This window comes from Pistacia vera, unplaced genomic scaffold (assembly GCF_008641045.1).
Source record: "Pistacia vera cultivar Batoury unplaced genomic scaffold, PisVer_v2 Contig338, whole genome shotgun sequence".
NCBI lineage: Eukaryota > Viridiplantae > Streptophyta > Magnoliopsida > Sapindales > Anacardiaceae > Pistacia > Pistacia vera.
The window spans coordinates 1,547,288-1,570,463 of record NW_022196155.1 but is presented as its reverse complement, the minus strand read 5'-3'; the positions used below and the strand labels follow the sequence as shown (position 1 = coordinate 1,570,463).

The following is a 23,176-nucleotide window of genomic DNA, read 5'->3' as shown; positions in this document are numbered from 1 at the left end:
TTTATTTGCTATTAATTAAGGGTACAGTTCTATAAATCAAAAATTGATTTTATGAACAAAGAGCGGATGTATAAAAATATACCATTGAGAATTTTAAATTATTAATGAGATGTTACATCTAAAGTATTAAAGAAATTATTAATAAGATGTTATTAGTGAGAAATTGAGAATTTTAAGTAAAAGGTGGTCTAAATCTAAAGCAGTTGCTTTACTTAGTTGTCACGAGTTTGCTAATAAGAAAATAAATTATTATATGTTTTATAATATATAAAATTAAAACAGAGTTTTCACTATCCAATCATGTTCGAAGTCAACCATAATTATAATTCTATTATCCGGTAAGCGGACACAAGATAGATAATCCGCAATTCCCCTCGTTTACTATATATACTTTTGTCCAAACCTGTTTTTGCTTAAATTATAACATGAACTGTACATCAAGCAGTAATGGTAACGCAAATCAAAATATAACCCTTACTAAATTATTATGCAAATTATTCAAGTTATAATAGTAAGGCATATCCTTGATAGCTGCTTATTTATTGGGATAAATATATATACAACAGTTAACATTACAACAATGGGATAAGGTTGTCCCCTCACAAACCACCAATTTTGATCCAAGAGGTCTCGATCGATCCTTAGACCAAGATGAATTAATGGTGCCCTATGCTACATGGCAAGAGACACATAATAATAAACAACAAAATATCAAGGCACAAAGTAGCATCATCCAAAATTCATCTGGCATCAACATCAAATGCCACAGCCTGGGCTTTGATGCTGTCATACCCAGCAATTATAATTCTATCATCACCAGATCTACAAGCCCCAGACGTTCCAAAGAGAAAGGATTCTGTTTCTTCTGGAATCATTGCACTGTCCCACGGGTGTTTATGCATCATTCTCAATTCATGTAATTCCATGGCTACTTCCCTCATTCGAGGCCTCTCCTCCCCTTTCACGCTTAAGCACCTCTTCGCCAACTCCGCCACTTCCCTCAGCTGCTCCTTGTTCTCGTCGTTTACTATATGATTCTCAAGAATTTGAAATAAACGATTTTCTTCCATTGAAGAAAGGAAATACGTGACCAGACTTATCTGATCACCCTCAGACTTGTCAAATAAAACTGCCTTCTTTCCTGTCAGTAGCTCCACAAGCACAACCCCAAAGCTGTAGACATCACTTTTCTCTGTCAACTGCCCAGTCTGAAAGTATTCTGGGTCTAAGTACCCAAAAGTCCCTTGCACCATTGTGGATAATTGAGTTACATTCATCGGGACCAACTTTGAAGCTCCAAAATCAGACATTTTTGCATTGTATTCATCGTCTAATAGTATGTTGGCAGACTTCACATCTCTATGGATAATTGTAGTAGAAGCTGAGTGCAAATGAGAGAGCACTCCTGCCGTTTCTGATGCAATTTTCAAACGTCTTTCCCCAGAAAGGCTGGTAGCCTTGTCTTTATTGTGGATGTGTTCAGAGAGGGTACCATTGCTGATAAATTCATAAACAAGTAAAGGGACTTCAGTTTCTAAACAACAACCCAACAGTCTCACCACATTTATATGGTCGATTTGTGAAAGCACGGCTATTTCGTTGATAAATTGCTCGATTTGGCTCTGATCCACAATTTTGGACTTCTTTATGGCAACTGGATTGTCTTTCGTTAAAAATCCTTTATATACCGTGCCATAGCCTCCTCGGCCAACTATTCTATCTTCAGAAAAGTTGCTGGTGGCCTTCTTGAGTTCTTCTTCCGTAAAGATTTTAAATTTAGCTTTATCAAACGATCCAGTTCGTTTAGAGAGTTCTTTTTGTAAAAGAAAACCCCCATTTTGCTGGAAGAACTTTTCTTTAAGTTTGATGTGCTTTCTTTTCTTCAAGACCAAGTACAGCCAAGGAATACTCACAAACAGGACCAAAAAGCTTACGCCAACACCTATTTGTAAAAGTACTTGAATCTTTTAATTTCTTTATGCGCATTGGATATAACAAAATGAAATAATAAAGTATAAACCACAACTAAAATTTAAGTTTCAATAATGTTAAACTTAAATATTTTTAATGTTAAGTGCCTAGGTGAACGCAGCACTAACCTGAGGCATGTAATTGGAACTTCGGTCAAATTTTATACCTTGTAAGTTGAAACATGCACTTATCTCAACAAATTTGAGGAACTTGACTAAATGAAAAACTGAAGTGAGACTAAACGAAAATTTTTAATTAAAAGAAATCAAAATCTTCTCTTTGTTCTGAAGAATAGAAGCACAGATTCCCCTCAACTGCAAAGTTCACAAACAAAAATTATAGGGCATCAAAACTACAAAAGAGCATACTATACTTACTAAGAGCAACCTTAATCACTGGAAATTGATTGGGTACATTGGGCACACAACGTGGTCCATGTTTTCCTCCGTCCGTTAAGTGATACCCTTTGTAGCAACTGCATGTATAGCTCCCTTCTGTGTTATCACACTTTTGCTCACAGTTATTGAGATTGGGTTCGTTGCATTCATTTATGTCTGCAATTGAATTTAGGAAAAGTGTGAAGCACATTGTGAAAAACTGCAGCTTACAATTAGAAAGTATAAACATAGTAAATGTGTTTATTGAATTGCCTTGGCAAATAGGGTTTTTCTTAAAATTAAGTAGAAATATTGGACTACCTTCGCAACCATTAGAGAGGTATGGATTCCCTTGGTAACCCTTCTTGCACTTGCAAAGATACCCAGAACCGTTGTCAGGTTCGTAACACTCGCTGTTTTCTTTACATGCGTAATACGGTTTGCTGCTTGCTTCCGTACAGTTGCCTTCCCCAGTTACTGTCCATTCAAGCACAACAGGAAGCTCTTTCGGTAACGTATCAAGATAGCTCCGCTTGAATGTGAAGCTACTTTTGTCAACAACGAACGCATAGGTGCATGGATTGAAGTCGGATACATTTACATGGTTGTTAAAGCTATAAGCTGTGATGTTGATTTCCGATAACCCTCTAGGAATTTCTATCTGGCAACACCCAGAGCCGATGCAAGAGCCGTCTTTGACATACTTAGAACTGTCACATAAGGACATGCATCCGGAGCTGTATCTTTGGTCGTCTATGTAACCTTGAATGTAAGCATAACTGTCACAGCCAATGACTGTGAATACATTTTTGGTGCTAGAGATGGTTAAATCAGACAAAGTCAATGTGGGCTGATTTTGGTCCTCAGATTCGTTCTTTCTGAAGCAATCTCGTGCTACGAAGTTGGGGATCTGCAACTCACCGTCGATGCTTATATTGGTAAAATCGATATTTGAATCCCTCAAATATGGTTTGGGAGGATTGAAAGAGTTGTTACAAGTGATGCGGAAATTCTCATTTCGGAAACAGTCAGGGCTTGTACCGAATGGATATGGGATTGCAACGTTTCCACAGTAACCCGGGCAGCCAGACTTGGCAAGAGTTATTGCTAATGTTTTAGTAGCTACAGCTACTAGCACCGACGCCATTGCCGCCACCACAAAGTCTTTCAAGCCCATTGCTACTCATATGATGAGTGAAGCTAGTGCTTTACAATTAAATACTCTGATGATCTATTCGAGGCGTCAAACTCTTCCCTGTGGTGTTTCTTCTAGAGTCTAACTGTTTTTTCACATTAGAAAGTGACGGGCAACAATAATATACCTACACGTGTATCTCACATCAATACCAGCTAAAGATGTAGGCAAGCGAGGCGATTGCATCAAGATTTGGCTACGCTGTATTACACGCAGCGCCGGCCGAAGGGATTGGCTACTGTCTAGTGATCAATTGAAGTATGTCACAGACTCACAGTGTCACAAGCAGTGCCGGCTGAAATTGCCTTACGCCTCTCTTGAATCAATGTCCTGTTTAATAACATTAACATGTATTGTTTTGTTTGACGTTATTTAATTGGATATTTATTCTTTCCAATAAGGTTTCTCATTACATGAAGATTTTTATTTAATGAAACTTTAATATTTTCAATCTAATCTATTAAAAGTAAAATTTTATATTTACAAATTACACATCTAATGTTCGAACTTATAAATAAATTTAGTTAACCATTATTTTGTAAATTTTATTTCTTTTTCTCAAGACTCAAATTAAAAGTTAATTCATTATTTCAGTATTTTTCTTATTTACTCCCTTAACATTGATTCTTTTATTTTAATTTTTTGAATGTATGAAAAAACTATGAATTAGAAAAGGAAATTAGTTCAACCTCACTATCATGTTATGATTGAAAGTCCTTTAAAATTCAATATATTTTTTTTCTAATTACATGATAAGGAAGTTACAAGCCGAAACAAAAGAGTCAAAGACAAACTTAATATAACCTACATTATGTAACCCTTACTACATTATTATACAAACCATTCAAATTAAAATAGTAAGGCAATTCCTAGGTGGCTGCTTATTGTTTTGGTATAATATACTACAGCACATTAGCACAAGGATAAGGTTGACCCTTCACTAACCACCCTTCAAGTATGATCCAAGAGCTCTTGATCCATCCTTAGACCAAGATGCAATGGTGGTTAGCGAAGGCCCTATAGCACATGGCAAGAGTCACATAATAATTAAACAACACTATAAACATCATGCTACGATCATCTGCCATCAACATCAAAGGCCACAACCTGGCCTGTGATGCTGTCATACCCAGCAGTTATACTGCTATCATCACCTCATTTGTAAGCCTCAGAGGTTCCACAGAGCAAGGATCCTGTTTCTTCGGGATTCACAGCATTGTCCCACGGGTGTTTATGCATCATTCTCAATCCCTTTAATTCCATAGCTACTTCCCTCATTGGAGGCCTCTCCTCCCCTTTCACACTTAAGCACCTCCTCGCTAACTCAGCCATTTCCCTCAGTTGCTCCTTGTTCTCGTCGTTTACAATATGATTCTCAAGAATTTGAAATAAACGATTTTCTTCCATTGAAGAAAGGAAATACGTGACCAGACTTCTCTCGTCCTCCGGCCTGTCAAATAAAAGCGCCTTCTTTCCTGTCAGCAACACCACAAGCACAACCCCAAAGCTGTAGACATCACTTTTCTCTGTCAACTCCCCAGTCTGAAAGTATTCTGGGTCTAATTAAGTACCCAAAAGTCCCTTGCACCATTGTGTATAATTGAGTTACATTCATCGGAACCAACTTTGAAGCTCCAAAATCAGACATTTTTGCATTGTATTCATCGTCTAATAGTATGTTGTCAGACTTCACGTCTCTATGGATAATTGGAGTAGAAGCTGGCAAATGGAGATCACTTCTGCAGTTTCTGCTGCAATTTTCAGACGTCTTTCCCCAGAAAGGCGGGTGGCCCTGTCTTTATTGTGGATGTGTTCAGAGAGGGTACCATTGTTGATAAATTCATAAACAAGTAAAGGGACTTCAGTTTCTAAACAGCAACCCAACAGTCTCACCACATTTATATAGTCTATTTGTGAAAGCACGGCTATTTCGTTGATAAATTGCTCGATTTGGCTCTGATCCACAATTTTGAACTTCTTTATGGCAACTGGATTGTCTTTCGTTAAAAATCCTTTATATACTGTGCCATAGCCTCCTCGGCCAACTATTCTATCTTCAGAAAAGTTGCTGGTGGCCTTCTTGAGTTCTTCTTCCATAAAGATTTTAAATTTAGCTTTATCAAACGATCCAGTGATTCGTCTAGAGAGTTCTCGTTGCAAAAGAAAACCTCCATTTTGCTGGAAGAACTTTTCTTTACGTATGATGAGCTTTCTTTTCTTCAACACCAAGTACAGCCAAGAGATACTCACAAGCAGAGCCACAAAGCTTATGCCAACACCTATTTGTAAAAGCATTTCANAAAAAAATATAAAGATTGCATTGGATAGAAGTTCAGGATATATAAAATTGATAAGGATGGGAGCACGGAGAATGACCTTATGGGCCAAGTCAGAGTAGTCCCTTTCCTCGTAGTTAGCAATTATTTATTTATTTATTTTTTGTTAACCGGGTATCGGGTCAGCTAACCTTATACAGCAAGCCAAGCCAGAGTAGTCACTAGTCACTTTCCTCGTACTTAGCAATTATTTATTTATTTATTTATTTTTGATAATTAATTTTCGTAAAATTTAATTAATTTTCAAAATTTATTAAAAATTTTATAAATTCAAATAATCAGATAAACTAATATTATTATAATAAATAACTCAAAGTTTGATCCCAAAAACTTAAAAAAAAAAAAAAAACAAACCCCCAACTCCTCGGCGTTAGCCGCTCCGTGGGGGTTAGCAATTATTTTCTGTTTTATATGTTTCTTGAAGGCCAACATGTACAGTTAACTATCAAATTAATTGCAGGTTAACCTGTGAAATGAAAATGAAAGAACAATGAACAGCACATTGACTGGAATTTACACGATTTTTGTTTTAAAATTTTGGATTCTAAAGTAGAGACAGCTATGACCTGTTCAAGCATCTCATTTTAATACTATCATGCATGCAACTATGTATTAATTAATAATTCTTTGAAGTATTACTTTTGTCATCTGAGACTGGAATTTCCAATTTCCAAAATGAGTAATTTGGAGGAAGTTTCACATCAACTTTAGGCTTCACAAAGAGTTTGGTAAACTGAACCCCAACACCTATAGAAGGAAATATGAGTAGAAGCCAATCGGGTGAAAATGGAAGAAGCCGCCTTGTTGAATTGGACCTTAAAAGGTTTGAAGATGGCGGAAAGCATGATCTATGAAAGTCTACACATTTGACATTACTGCAACACGACTGATTCAATTTTAGCGGGGCAGTTTATTAAAAGGTCATTTCAAGTTTGTATTTAATTAAAAGGCTATCAAGTTTTAAAGTGTTAACTAAATAGTCATATTATTGATTAAGGGTAATTAGTACTTAATTAGGATTAATAAAGTATTATGTAATCTTTTCAAAATTATACTATATTCCCACAAACCCGAAATTATTGCAAACAAACCCAAACACCTTCCCGCCATTAACGCATCTCTACCTCTACCTCTGCATCTTCTTCTCTTCTTCTTAGATTCGTCTACATCTTCTTCTTCCTCTGCATCTTCTTCTTCTTCCTCCTTCCTCTGCATCTTCTTCTTCTTCCTCCTTCCTCTACATCTTCTTGTTCCTCCGCCATTAACACTTTCTTCTTCCTCCACCATTAACATCTTCTCCGGCAAAGATCCCCCTCCTCCTCCTTCTGACATTTCGTGTAAATATGTGTATATCCTTTTTACATTTTATATTTAGATTTACAAAGATTTAATAATGGATAGGGTTTGGGTTATGATTTTGATTTAGTTGTTTAGGTTGTTGGATTGTGTTTGATGTAATGCAAGTTGAAAGGAGTGAAATTTGTTGAAAATTTGTTCTGTGTATGATGGATCGATTATAGGTGGAGATACTGAAAATGTATTCTGGGTACGATGCGTATATGTTTATTTGTTCTTGAAGGTAGTGAATAGCTAAAGTACCTTGACAACCATTAGAGAGGTATGGATTTCTTCGTAACCAGTTTTGCACCTGCACGATATCCGGAATCGCCCTCGTCAGGATCATAACACTCGGAGTTTTCCTTACATGCGTAACTCAATGGCGCCGTTCTGCTTGCATTTTCACAGCTGCCATTCCCAGAGTTGTCCAATCAATCACGCAGGAAACTTCTCTGATTATTCAAAAGTAATTGGAGGAAAAACTGAATTGGCTTTGTTCAACAATAAACGCAAAGGTGCAGGATTGAAGTCAGAAACGTTTGTGTGATTGCTTGGCTATACGGAGTGAAAGTGATTCGTTTAAGCCCTTTAGGAATATCCACCTGGCAGCATCGATACCGCGCAAGTTCCGTTTTGGACATAGTCGATGTTCTCACATAAAGACATGCAGCCGGTTCTGTAAGTTTGATTTCCTAAGTCACCTCGAATGTAGCATAACTATCGCAACCATGAACTGTGACTTGTTTTCGGTGTTGGAGATGGAGAAATCGGATAGAGAGAAGGCGAGTCCTGCTCACAGATACCCGCTTGCCCCCTTCGTAGCAGTCTCGTCCTGCGGTGCTATGACATGCAGCCTCCCATCGATGGTTATGTTTGTGACAGGGATTTTTGATTTTCGTAGAAATGGCTGGGGAGGATTGAAAGAGTTGTTGCAAGTGATTAAGAAATCATCATTTAGGAAACAACCAGTGGTCGTACCGAAAGGATAAGGAATTCGAGGCCTCCACAGCGATCCTCGCAGCCAGGCTTGGCTAGAGGAATGTAGAGCAGCTGCTGTTCTCAATAGAATCTGCAGTAGCACGAATTGGAGAGGCACTCCACGCAAACCCATTTTACTGCTTAACAAAATTAATTTCACTTGCACAGGAGTGCCTCCTCTTATAATTTCTTCAGAGGACCAATTCACCTTCTCCAAGTCACCGTGTGGTCTTATATAGTTTATAGTATTACTTTATTTTTTTTCCTCTTTGTACTGCCATCTCATTTCAAATTAAGTCTCAGTCCAGAGTGAGCCGAAGCGCGTGTTGGGAATTTTTAAGTATATAAAGACCAATTACATAATTGGTTATTTGGTACGTGTGTAATTGAGGAACGAACTTATTCAATTTTTCACGTTCATGAGAGTCACACATGGTCCAGGCTTGGGTTTTCTTGAAGCTATGATACACTTCGTATCAGTATTTGATATTAGTGCGAATGTACTGATTAACACCTAAGAAACTGCATATCTTTTTTAAATTACTTATTTTGTGGTTGTTCAATATGTACATATCGTCAAATAGAAACGTGCTGATTTTACGTCCAGAACTGAAAAAAAAATATATATATGTTTCATATTCTATTTAATCGGCATTTTGACCCTGTGTGATAATAAGGTGGAAGATAATTTAATAATCATTTGGCCAATATGTTAGTAGCTAGCTGTACAAGACAACTTAATCAACGTTCCACCAATATGTTTTAGTCGTGAAGATAAATTAATCACCATTTGGCCAATATGTAATAGTTTATTTGGAATAAGATAAGTTTTAATTACCATCAATTTACTTTTTAATTAAATCGTTTAAAACCCAAAACCAAATGTTGTTTAGTCACAAGGTTCTGTATAAGTTTGAATAGTTAAAAATAAATCATTAGATTCATGACTCACAATTTCTTTCTTTTTTTTTTTTTTTTTTTTTTTTTTTTTTTTTTGTTTTTGACTAAGATTATGACATTAATTTCATTTGGATTATCGGAAAAACATGTTTTGTACATGAAGCTATTGCTAAATCATTTCATAATAAGTTCTAATAGAAGGTAATTTGCCAATTCCTACTTGTGTTCTGTGATGATCAAGTCCTTAATAGAACATCATAAAATCATGCAGCAATAATCATCTCCCATTATTAAATGCAGCGGCCACTATCTGGTCTCTGATGCTGTCGTACCCAGCAGTTGCCGTTGAGGTGCTACCATCACCGTATTTATTAACATCGGGCGTATCACAGAGCAAGTACTTTGTCTCTTCTGAAATCAATTCAGCATTATCCCATGCATGTTTAGGCATCACTTTTAATCCATCTAAGGCCATTGCTACTTCCCTCATTGTAGGCCTCTCCTCTCCTCTCACTCTTAAGCACATTTTTGCTACCTCAGCCACTTCTTTCAGCTGCTCTTTGTTCTCATCATTTACTGTATCACTCTCAAGAATTTCAAATAGGCTTCCCTCTTTCAACGAAGTAAGAAAATACATAACAAGACTTCTCTGCTCCTCTGGCTTGTCAAACAGAAGTGCCTTCTTTCCTGTCATTAGCTCCACGAGGACAACTCCAAAACTGTAGACATCACTTTTCTCAGTCAATTGGCTAGTATGCAAGTATTCTGGGTCCAGGTACCCAAGAGTTCCTTGCACCATTGTGGATAATTCAGTTTCATCAATTGGGACCAACTTTGAAGCTCCAAAATCAGACACTTTCGCTGTATAATTATTGTCCAAGAGTATATTGGTAGACTTGATATCTCTATGTATAATTGGAGTGGTAGCTGCAGAGTGCAAATAGGAAAGCACTCCCGCAGTTTCTGATGCTATTCTTAGACGAGTTTCCCAAGAAATAGTCTCTGCCTTGTCTTTATTATGGATGTGCTCAAAGAGGGTGCCATTGTTGACAAATTCATAAACTAATAAAGGAACTTCAGTCTCTAAACAACAACCCAAAAGTCTGACCACATTTCTGTGGTTGATTTGTGACAGCACGACTACCTCATTGACAAATTGCTCAATTTGGCTTTGATCTACTATTTTAGACTTTTTTATGGCAATTGGGCCATTGTCTGCTAAAAATCCTTTATACACTGTGCCATAGCCTCCTCGGCCAATGATTCTAGCATCAGCGTAGTTGTTGGTAGCCTTCTTCAGTTCTTCTGCCGTAAATATTTTAGTAGCATCAGAAGATCCACTTCGTTTGGAGAGTTGCTGCTGTAAAAGAAAACCACCATTTTGCTGGAAGAACTTTTCCTTGAGTTTGATGAGCTTTCTTTTCTTCAGCACCAAGTAGAGCCAAGAGCTACTCACAAGCAAAATCAGTATGGATATGCCAACACCTATATGTTAAGCATGTGAAAACCATGATTCAGTATTTGAAATGATAACAGACTGAAATAGAAATAGAATTGAAATGACAATAAGAATTCAATATTAGACAAGTTTACTTCTCAGTTTTTGGTTAGTCAAAACACTTGTCCTAAAAGTTTAGTTATTAGACAATAAGAACTCGATATTGATATTTGAATCTAATTACCACTTGATTCTGTCTTGTTATCATTATTTTCTCCTCCTCTGGAGACATTAATTGCAAAATTTCGCAAGCCACTTAACACAGGGTATAAAAACTATAAAAGGGCCAAAAAAACACTAAATATACTGACCTAGAGTGACCTTAACCACTGAAAATTGATTGGGTATACAACCGTCTCCGTCTTTTCTTCCATCACCGTGGTACCCTTTTCTGCATTGGCATGTATAGCTCCCTTCTTGGTTATCACATATGTGTTCACAGTTATGGAGACTTGAGTCATTGCATTCATCAATGTCTGCAAAAATCAATTAATTGCATATGTAAAGTACATATATATAGTGAATTTTCAATAAATATAGTAGAATTAATTGAGGAAAAGATAAAAAGTAATATCTTAGNTAGCCTCCTCGGCCAATGATTCTAGCATCAGCGTAGTTGTTGGTAGCCTTCTTCAGTTCTTCTGCCGTAAATATTTTAGTAGCATCAGAAGATCCACTTCGTTTGGAGAGTTGCTGCTGTAAAAGAAAACCACCATTTTGCTGGAAGAACTTTTCCTTGAGTTTGATGAGCTTTCTTTTCTTCAGAACCAAGTAGAGCCAAGAGCTACTCACAAGCAAAACCACTATGGATATGCCAACGCCTATATGTTAAGCATGTGAAAACCATGATTCAGTATTTGAAATGATAACAGACTGAAATAGAAATAGAATTTAAATGACAATAAGAATTCAATATTAGACAAGTTTACTTCTCAGTTTTTGGTTAGTCAAAACACTTGTCCTAAAAGTTTAGTTATTAGACAATAAGAACTCGATATTGATATTTGAATCTAATTACCACTTGATTCTGTCTTGTTATCTTTATTTTCTCCTCCTCTGGTGACATTAATTGCAAAATTTCGCAAGCCACTTAACACAGGGTATAAAAACTATAAAAGGGCCAAAAAAACACTAAATATACTGACCTAGAGTGACCTTAACCACTGAAAATTGATTGGGTATACAACCGTCTCCGTCTTTTCTTCCATCACCGTGGTACCCTTTTCTGCATTGGCATGTATAGCTCCCTTCTTGGTTATCACATATGTGTTCACAGTTATGGAGACTTGAGTCATTGCATTCATCAATGTCTGCAAAAATCAATTAATTGCATATGTAAAGTACATATATATAGTGAATTTTCAATAAATATAGTAGAATTAATTGAGGAAAAGATAAAAAGTAATATCTTAGTATATGTTTAATTTGTTCTTGAAGGTAGTGAATAGACTAAAGTACCTTGACAACCATTAGAGAGGTATGGATTTCCTTCGTAACCAGTTTTGCACCTGCAACGATATCCGGAATCGCCCTCGTCAGGATCATAACACTCGGAGTTTTCCTTACATGCGTAACTCAATGGCGCCGTTCTGCTTGCATTTTCACAGCTGCCATTCCCAGAGATTGTCCAATCAATCACCGTAGGAAACTTCTCTGATATATTCAAAAGATAATTGGAGGAAAAACTGAATTGGCTTTGTTCAACAATAAACGCAAAGGTGCATGGATTGAAGTCAGAAACATTTGTGTGATTGCTCTGGCTATACGGAGTGAAAGTGATTTGTTTAAGCCCTTTAGGAATATCCACCTGGCAGCATCCCATACCGGCGCAAGTTCCGTTTTGGACATAGTCGATGTTCTCACATAAAGACATGCAGCCGGTTCTGTAAGTTTGATTTCCTAAGTCACCTCGAATGTAAGCATAACTATCGCAACCAATGACTGTGAACTTGTTTTCGGTGTTGGAGATGGAGAAATCGGATAGAGAGAACTGGCGAGTCCTGCTCACAGATACCCGCTTGCCCCCTTCGTAGCAGTCTCGTCCTGCGGTGCTCATGACATGCAGCCTCCCATCGATGGTTATGTTTGTGACAGGGATTTTTGATTTCCGTAGAAATGGCTGGGGAGGATTGAAAGAGTTGTTGCAAGTGATTAAGAAATCGTCATTTAGGAAACAACCAGTGGTCGTACCGAAAGGATAAGGAATTTCGAGGCCTCCACAGCGATCCTCGCAGCCAGGCTTGGCTAGAGGAATTGTAGCAGCAGCTGCTGTTCTCAATAGAATCTGCAGTAGCACGAATTGGAGAGGCACTCCACGCAAACCCATTTTACTGCTTTAACAAAATTGATTTCACTTGCACGGGAGTGCCTCTTATAATTTCTTCAGAGGACCAATTCACCTTCTCAAAGTCACCGTGTGGTCTTCTATATGGTTTATAGTATCACTTTTATTTTTTTTCCTCTTTGTACTGCCATCTCAATTTCTAAATTAAGTCTCCAGAGTGAGCCGAAGCACGTGTAGAGACAGCTATGACCTGTTCAAACATCTCAATTTAATACTATCATGCATGCAACTATATAATAATTAATAATTATTTGAAGAATAACTTTTGTCATCTGAGACTGGAATTTCCAAATTCCAAAATGAGTAATTTGGAGGAAGTTTCACATCAACTTTAGGCTTCACAAAGAGTTTCGTAAACTGAACCCCAACACCTAGGAGGAAATATGAGCAGAAGCGAAGCTGGTGAAAATGGAAGAAGTCACCTTGTTGAATTGGACCTTAAGAGGTTTGAAGATGGCGGAAAGCATGATCTATGAAAGTCTACACATTTGACACTACTGCAACACGACTGATTCAATTTTAGCCTTATATATATATATATATATATATACCTAAAAGGCGAATCTCATGGAGGTGTTAGGGAGTTTCATCGGCACCGAAACTTGCCGGAATCAAGAAGGAAGTCTGACGGTCTTGTGAACTATAGGTGGACGGCGAGCGACGAAGGCTAGACGACGGCCACTAAAAATGGTTGGGTTTTGTTGTAGAGATGTCATTGAGTCTAATGATTGTGTTTTTTCCCTTGAACGATGCTGGCATCCGGCGAGATTGAGTTACGATTGAACCTCAATTAATTCAACACTATTCCGACGGTCCAACCACGGCTCAATCCAGTTTGATTGAAAATGTCGGTTTTCAGAGGATACCGGACCGGAGATGCCATTGGCTACTGGTCGAATCGGTCTGACCAAATGATCCGGTCCGGTTTTTAGAACATTAATTAACACCATAATAAAATGCATATCTTTTTAAATTACTTATTTTGTGGTTGTTCAAATATGTACATATGGTCAAATAAGAACGTGCTGATTTTACATCCAGAACTGAAAATATATATATATATTCTATTTAATCGGCATTTTGACCCGTGTGATAATAATGGTGGAAGATAATTTAATAATCATTTGGCCAATATATTAGTAGCTAGCTAGCTGTACAAGACAACTTAATCAACATTCCACCAATATGTTTGTAGTCGCTGAAGATAAATTAATCACCATTTGGCCAATATGTAATAGTTTATTTGGAATAAGATAAGTTTTAATTACCATCAATTTACTTTTTAATTAAATCGTTTAAAACCCAAAACCAAATGCTGTTTATGCATAAGGTTCTGTATAAGTTTGAATAATTAAAAATAAATCATTAGATTCATGACTCAAATTTTCTTTTTCTTTTTTTTTTTTTGAAATAAGATTATGACATTAATTTCATTTTGGATTATTCGGAAAAAAATAGATTGCATTAGATAGAGGTTCAGGATATATAAAATTGATAAGGCTAGGAGCACGGAGAATGACCTTATGGGCCAAGTCAGAGTAGTCCCTTTCCTCGTAGTTAGCAATTATTTATTTATTTATTTATTTATTTGCTTGGTAACCGGGTATTGGGTCAGCTAACCTTATACATATACCTGGCAAAACAGGCGGGTGGGTTGGGTACAGGTGGGGTCATTACGGGTACGGGTCTAATACAGGTTGATATATACGGGTCTAAAATATTAGACCCGTGCCCTACCCTATACGGGTAAGGGTGGACCCGCGGATGCCCTTTTTTCTCTCTCCAGGTTTCTGTTTTTACAGTTTCACCCCTAATTATTTTCAATTATAACAATTACACCCCCAAAATTCTTGCAGTTATGAAAATTGTACAGGACATTGGAAATAATTCATCACAGAATTCTAAATTTGAACCATAGCTCCAATTTTGTAGCATATGCATAACACATTTATAGAATTCTACTTGTGAAAATAGGCAAACAGCTTCATTTCAAAACCATATTTACAGGGACAGTCGGACAACTATTACTCTAAAAACAGTGCCTGAAAATCTGCAATTCACTAACTCTAAGCACAAAAATCCTCATCATTTACTGTTCATACTTCATACAGACAGAGATTTCACGAATCAGCTAAACTATACAAATCTTGAAACCCAACTCACGGATCTTAAAAACAGATCTTGAAACCCAAACATCAAACAAGCTGCAGCTTTTCTGGAAGATATAATAAAAGCAGATCTTGAAACCCAACTCACGGATCTTGAAAACAGATCTTGAAACCCAAACATCAAACAAGCTGCAGCTTTTTTGGAAGATACAATAAAAACAGATCTTGAAACCCAACTCACGGATCTGCTACAATGGTGGGGAAAAGAGTCGCGAGTCTTGCGACGGAGAGAGAGAGGAGATGACGAGCTGACGCCCAAGTCCCGATGACATGAGAGAGAGGAGATGACCAGAGTGAGGGCTACCGTCGACGGTGGTACTAGGAATGGGAATCATAGACTGGATGAGAGATTAAGAGTTTACAGAATGAATAAATAAGGTTCAGGTGAGGACCGTGAGGTATACTAATGATGAATGAGTGACGAGTGATGCAGTGATGAGAGATCGAGAGGCGGGACTGCGGGAGAGAATTGTTATGTTGAAGATGAAGATTTGTTTTAAAGTTTGAGTTAGGGACTTAGCCACTTTAGGGATTTGCAAAAACGGGTACCCGCGGGTGCCCGCGGGTTTACCCATATAACCCCTCAACTATACGGGTTGGGCCGGGTATGGGTAAAAACGAAACGGGTCTAATAAATTGGACCCATTCCCTATATTTTTTACCCGGGTACGGACCGACCCGCGGGTCTGTACCCATTTTGTCAGGTCTACTTATACACCAAGCCAAGCCAGAGTAGTCACTTTCTTATGGTTAGCAATTATTTATTTGTTGATGATTAGTATGTTTAAACTAATTTACATATAATTTAATTAATTTTTAGAATTTATTAAATATCTTATAAATTTAAAAAATCAGATAAACTAATATTATTATAATAAATAACTTAAAATTTAAACCAAAAAACAGAACAAACCTCCGCTCGGGGTTAGCAACTCCTTGGGTTAGCAATTATTTTCTGTTTTATATGTTTCTTGAAGGCGAACAGGTACAGTTAACTATAAAAGTTGCCTTGGGGTTAGCAATTATTTTCTGTTTTATATGTTTCTTGAAGGCCAACATGTACAGTTAATTATCAAATTAATTGCAGGTTAACCTGTGAAAATGAAAATGAAAGAACAATGAACAGCACATTGACTGGAATTTACACGATTTTGTTTTAAAATTTTGGATTCTAAGGTAGAGACAGCTATGACCTGTTCAAACATCTCATTTTAATACTATCATATAGGGGTGAACGGTTCTAGGTACCCTGTATTTTTTTTAGAAAATCGGAATCAGAACCGTACAGTGCAGGTTCCCAAAAAAAGGAATCAGAACCGAAACCGCATAGTACAGGTTCTTTAATTCAAGGAACCGGAACCTAAAATGCAGGTTCCGGTTCCTTTCCAGGATACTCTGTAAAAAATCAATTACCCCCCTATTAGTTTAAAAAATAACAAAAACACCTTATAAGTTTACAAATACACCCAAAACAAATTTTCATTATTCATTCATTTGTATCCAATGTAACTCATAACCTGTAATCTCTAAGCAACACTTGAATTGTTAATCATTTAACTAAACATTGTAATATTGTTTATAATAGAATGTTATAATTAATTAAATAATCATACCATAAATTTATAATATAATGTTATAATTAATAAAATTATAATAATTTGATTAAGTATTATGTAAATTAGTAAATTACTAATGTTTATAATATAATGTCATAATCAATTAAGTAATCATTTAATTATGTAATGTTATAATTAATTATATAATCATACTATAATGTAATGTTATAGTGAATTAACTATTAAGTAATCATACTATAAATTTTTAATGTAATATTATAATTAATTAAATTTTTAATCATTTAATTAAGTTTGTACTAATGTTTATAATAAAATGTTATAATTGATTAAGTAATTATACTATAAATCTATAACGTAATGCTATAATTAATTAAATTTCTAATTATAAGTCAATTAATTAACTATTTAATTATGTTATAACTTATAAGTCAATTAATTAAGTAGTAATCAATTAATGTAATGCTATAATTAATTATACTATAAATCAATTAAGTAATGTTATAAAATTATAATTAATTAAGTAATCATTTAACTATAATGTAATGTTATAATTGATTAAGTATGATATTTAACTAGTAATTAAATTTATTAATGTTTATCAATTTATCATATATAATTAATTAATTACTAATTTATTATAGATATACTTAGAACTTGATAATTGAAGTAAATAACTAAATATATTATTACTCAATCAAATATACTATTTTATTCAAAAATAATTCTTTTAATAACATTAAAAATGTAAAACACTTTTAATTGGATCATAATTCCAATTATTCACTTAATTGATCAAAACTTTAATATTAATGTATTATAATATATTAACGCTTTTAATATGGTGTAATTTATATGTAATAAGTATAATTGTATTCGTATATTTATTTAATTAGGTTATTCAAAAATTTAACTTTTTCTATTTTAAATTTTTTTATATGTAAAATAATAGAAACTCCCCCATTATTTACATTTCACAAATATTTCATTATAGTCCAGGTTCCAAAATAGGTTATAAATAGGTTCTAAAAACAGGTTCCAAAGCAGGTTCCAAAACAGGTTCCAAACAGGTTCCAAAACAGGTTCCAAACTGGGTACCCCCTACAGGTTCCAAACAAGGTACCCTTTTTACAGGTTCCAGTTCCGGTTCCGGTTCCTCCACATGCAAGAACTGGAACCGGAACCGCACAGTAGCGGTTCCAAAAAATTGGAACCGGAACCTACCCGCACAGTGCAGGTTCTGGGTAGGTTCCGATTTCGGTTCCGGTTCTACCCGCTACCCGTGCTCACCCCGGGTATCATGCCTGCAACTATATATTAATTAATAATTCTTTGAAGTATTACTTTTGTCATCTGAGACTGGAATTTCCAAATTCCAAAATAAGTAATTTGGAGGAAGTTTTACATCAACTTTAGGCTTCACAAAGAGTTTGGTAAACTGAACCCCAACACCCAGGAGGAAATATGAGCAGAAGCGAAGCTGGTGAAAATGGAAGAAGTCACCTTGTTGAATTGGACATTAAGAGGTTTGAAGATGGCGGAAAGCATGATCTATGAAAGTCTACACATTTTACATTACTGCAACACGACTGATTCAATTTTAGCCTTTTAGGTTAGGAAACTATTGAGCCCTTAGCGACCTTTCATTAAACAAGTATAGAAAGGATATGAATTTGTCTTTAATACCGTTTACCACAATATTAAAGTTTAATCTAAAAATAATGGAGTGGTTTGGTCATCCTTATAAAACTCTTTAACCACTCTTAAGGACCATGAATCTTATATATATATATATATAATTTAAACTTAAAGTATATAAATATTATTTGATTACACAAATACATCAATAGACTGACAGTTATTCAGTCTTCGCATGGTGCGAAGTTTAATTCATTTAAAGGTACTCTTAACGAAAACACCAATGTTAAAACTCAAATTCAAGGGAGAGCTCACTCAAAAAACCGGTTTGATGGGTGGAAGAACCACTAAACTTAAATACTAAAATTAATGGGTATAAAATCCTGATGTGAGATCCTAACAATATGAAATTGTTTATTTTAAGACAGTTTCCTATATAAGAACTCATTATAAATATCATGCAAAATTAATATTTTATTGCTGTTGTTATAAATTTAGGGTTTTAATTTGTCTTCCTTGAAATATGTTATTATAGTAATCTAAATTAAGTTAAATGAACTTGCATGCCCCATCAACTTGAGCGATAACTCGGTTAAGAGAATTCCTACACGCAATGTTCAATAAGCAAGCGTACATATATCCCATTTTCACATTCGTCAGAAGTTTTGATGGCGTTGTATACATTTTGCCATTCAACAAATCCATGTCTCTACTCCTTAAACGTGGATAGACTATTGAAATATATGGATTAATAATTTTGTAAGGTTAAGTTACAAAGCAAACAAAGCGAAAGTAAGATGAGGTATTAATATAATTTGGAGCACAAGGCTACAGAATATGGATAAAAGTTATGAATAAATGGCAATCCGTGCGTGTCTCATTAAGATAAAAGTGTCTTTAGAATAAGATATATCTAAAGAACCAAACAAACACTAAAGAGGTTTGAGCTCTTCGATATTGTCATGCCCATCAACTACCTTGCTGCTATCATTACAATTATCAACAATATCGAGTGGTTTATTTACTCACTGCAGCTCTCAATTCAACATTATCCTGCAAGTTGTGGCCATGCATCATTTTCAATCTTTCTAATTCAATTGCTACTTCCCTCATTGTTGGTCTCTCCTCTCTATTCAAACTTGCACACATTGTTGCTAGCTCGGCCACTGCCTCCAGCTTCTTCTTGTTCCCATCGTTCACTATATTACTGTCAATAATTTCAAATAAGCAACCCTCTTTCAATAACAAATGAAAATACACAACCAGATTTCTCTCTTCCTCAGGCCTGTCAAACAAGATTGGCTTCTTTCCTGTCATTAGCTCCATAAGGACTACTCCAAAGCTGTAAACATCACTTTTCTCAGTTAATTGGCTAGTGTGCATGTATTCTGGATCCAAATACCCAAGAGTTCCCTGTACCATTGTGGACAATTGAGTTACATCCATTGGAACTAACTTTGAAGCTCCAAAATCACACACTTTTGCGTTGTAATTATCGTCTAAGAGTATATTGGAAGACTTGACATCTCTATGGATAATTGGAGTAGAAGCATCAGAGTGCAAATAGGAAAGTACTTCTGCTGTTTCTGCTGCTATCCTAAGACGTGTTTCCCAGGAAATAGTGGACGTCTTATCTCTACTATGGATGTGTTCAAAAAGGGTTCCATTGCTCACAAACTCATAAACCAGTAAAGGAACTTCCGTCTCCAAACAACAGCCCAATAGCTTGACTACATGCCTATGGTTGATTTGAGAGAGCACAACCACCTCATTAATGAATTGGTCCATTTGACTTTTGTCCACTACTTTGGACTTCTTTATGGCAACTGGGCTATTGTCATTGTCTGTTAAGAATCCTTTATACACTGTGCCAAATCCTCCTCGGCCAATGATTCTATCACAAGAATAGTTGTTGGTTGCCTTCTCGAGTTCTTTAGCAGTGAAAATTTTGGCAGAATCAGAAGATCCAGAGCGTTTTGCAAGTTGCTCTTGTAAAAGAAAACCACCATTTTGCTGAAAGTACTTTTCTTTGAGCTTGACGAGCTTTCTTTTCTTCCACATCAAGTAGAGCCATGAGCTACTGCAGAGAAGAACCAGAAAGAGTATCCCAGTACCTATTCGTAAAACAATTTAAAACTTTTATTCGTATTTAGACTACAACATCTGGAAGTAAAAAAAATGAAATAAATTTTAATGAAATATGACAATATTAAACTTCTGTTCTCCTCAGTTTGGCTTATCATTGTCCATAATAATTTTTTTGAAATGATCTATATAATTTTCATTTTATTTATGATTTATGAGGAAACAGGGTGAGTAACAATAAAATGAAAACCAAAGCGACTCAGATCGAGAAAGATGTCTCTCTATTAAATTTTTCTTTAATTCACAAATTTGGATTATCGGACAACTACTAGTGTCACTGTCATCCCTATATTCTTGAATTCAGAAATCAGAATTATGTACCCAAATGATAACAAGTGAAAACCCATATCAAATAGAGAACAACAGAGTTCCCCATCAGTTGAAAATTTCACAATTACAAAAAATTATATTACATTAGGTATAGCCTTACCAAGAACGATCACAGTCACTGAAAATGGATTAGAAAAACAACCTTCTCCACCTCTTCTTCCATCCCCGTGGTACCCCTTCCGGCACCTGCATCTATAACTCCCTTCTGTGTTTTCACATATATGACCATATACACAATCATTGAGTGTCGAATTCTCGCATTCATTAATGTCTGCAATTTCAAAACAAAACACACAGTGAAAATCAGAGGCACATAATTGAAATGAAATTGAATAGTAATACCTAGGCAACCATGAGAGAGGTATGGGTTCCCTTGGTACCCATCCTTGCACACCGATAACCAGATCTCTGCTGATCCTTAGGCACATAACACACTGCGTTTTCATTGCACGCGTTATCTGACTTGTTGCTTCTTTCCGTACAGTTGCCATCCCCAGTTATTGTCCAGTCAAGCACTATAGGAAACTTATCATCCGGTAAATTATTAAGGTAATTGGAGGAGAAACTGAACTTGCTTTTTGCAACAACGAAAGCATAAGTGCATCTACCATTATTGAACTTGGATACATTGTCCTCATCGTCATAGCTATGAACCGTAAAATGTATATGTTGTAGACCTCGAGGAATATCTATCTGGCAACAGCCAGCGCCGGTACAAGATCCGTTTTCCACATCTTCAATGTCATCACATAAAGAAATGCAGCCAGTTAAGAACGAATGACCAGATTTCCGACCCTCAATGGTAGCGTAGCTGTTACAGCCAATAACTGTGAACTTGTTGTCGTTGTTAGAGATGCTGAATTTTTTCAAATCAAACTTGCTTTCCAAGTTCCCGGACGTGACTCCTCCTCCATTGCAGTCTTTTGCTACAGTGCTCAACACCTGCAACTGACCGTCGACGCTTATGTGGGTAACAGGATTAAGTGTTTTCCGTAAAAATGGTTTGGGAGGATTATAGGTTTGGTTGCAAGTGATGAGGAAATCTTCGTTTAGGTAACAAGCAGGAGTTGTTCCGAATGGAAATGGGATTTCGTAGTCTCCACACTGATGTTGGCAGCCATCCTTGGCTTGAGGTGTTGCAGTTGCTGCTGTGATTAGTAGCATCTCCACCACCAGTAATTGAGAAACCAACTCCATTGAATCTGTAAATTTTTCAACTCTCTCCCTCAATTTCATCTTCAAATTCCTTTTACACTCTGCTTAATGTCTGTTTAGTAGTAAAAGATCATTAATTATAAATGAATCATAGCCATAAATTGATAAATGGTCCTTATTCATCATATACATAGTACCCTACTAATCTACTATGTAGATTGAAATTGAACCCCCTTTTCTTATGTATTATTTATTATATCTTTAAAATAAAATGTAAATATAAAATTATTGCATGAAATGTCATAAATGATTTGTTTGGTCCCTGTTTTCAGATGATGAACAACCTAATTTAATTTGTTTTCCAAGATCGGAAAAACATAGTTACATATGGATGAGTTAAAAATCAACAAAAGAAGAAAAAAAATATCTCATTCTCAACAATAAAATTGATCATTATCAAATTGGTACGAAATTTACTATTGAATTTGACGGCATTGATCTGATGGCACATGGCAGTCTGGCAGATATGTTACTGTTACCAAAAAAAGTCATCGAATTCGGAATTTACGCACACCGTCTGCTTTTCTTAAAAAAAAAAAAAAATTCATCATAACGGTGTCACATCTGCTGAATTGATATATTTTTTTTTTAATTTTCCTTTTTTAATTCAACAAAGAAAGCCCACGTCTCACCCTCACAAACTCTCTCCCTCGACGATGTGACAGCTCTGAATCTTTGCTAATGAATTTTGAATTTTGTGAAATTTTAGAAAATTCAAAAGCGAAAATTAGGAGCTGTCAATTAGAGCCGGTCAGCCGGGCAAAAAGCCCGAGCCTAAGGACCAATCTAGGCCTTGGATCGGGTCTAGTTAATTTCACAATAATAATATTTTACTTATAAAGGTTTTGTACGGAACAAAAATATTATACTTACAAATATTTTCGTCAAAATAAGGTAGTAAAAGATAAACAAAAATAATAGAGTCATCGAAGATTATGTATCTAATTTATGCATCGAATAACGTGATAAAATTCTAACCGTTGATTAATATTAACTGATAATAAATAAACAGTCAGAGTTTTACCAAGTCATTCGGTATACAATCTTCGGTGGTTGTAGCATTACTCAAAAATAAATTAAAGAGTTTCGCTCAAAATAAAGTAGTAAAAAATAAAATAAAGAGTAAAATAAAATATCAAACTCATTATATTCACTATTCCCTTTATTTT

At 35.7% G+C, this 23,176-nt stretch overlaps 1 protein-coding gene and 1 pseudogene across 1 annotated transcript; both read right to left on the bottom strand.

The window, feature by feature from the left end:
* Nucleotides 1-740: 740 nt before the first annotated feature.
* On the bottom strand, nucleotides 741-8,328 carry LOC116138197 (annotated as a pseudogene).
* Nucleotides 8,329-9,244: 916 nt separating this feature from the next.
* Nucleotides 9,245-21,989, bottom strand: LOC116138195. Its single transcript, XM_031423922.1, is given in 8 exon segments — nucleotides 9,245-10,580; nucleotides 11,739-11,903; nucleotides 12,052-12,923; nucleotides 16,191-16,198; nucleotides 19,347-20,431; nucleotides 20,893-21,063; nucleotides 21,135-21,179; nucleotides 21,182-21,989. Coding segments are annotated over 8 exon segments (4,362 nt in total). The 3' UTR covers nucleotides 9,245-9,372.
* Between the last annotated feature and the right edge of the window lie 1,187 nt (nucleotides 21,990-23,176).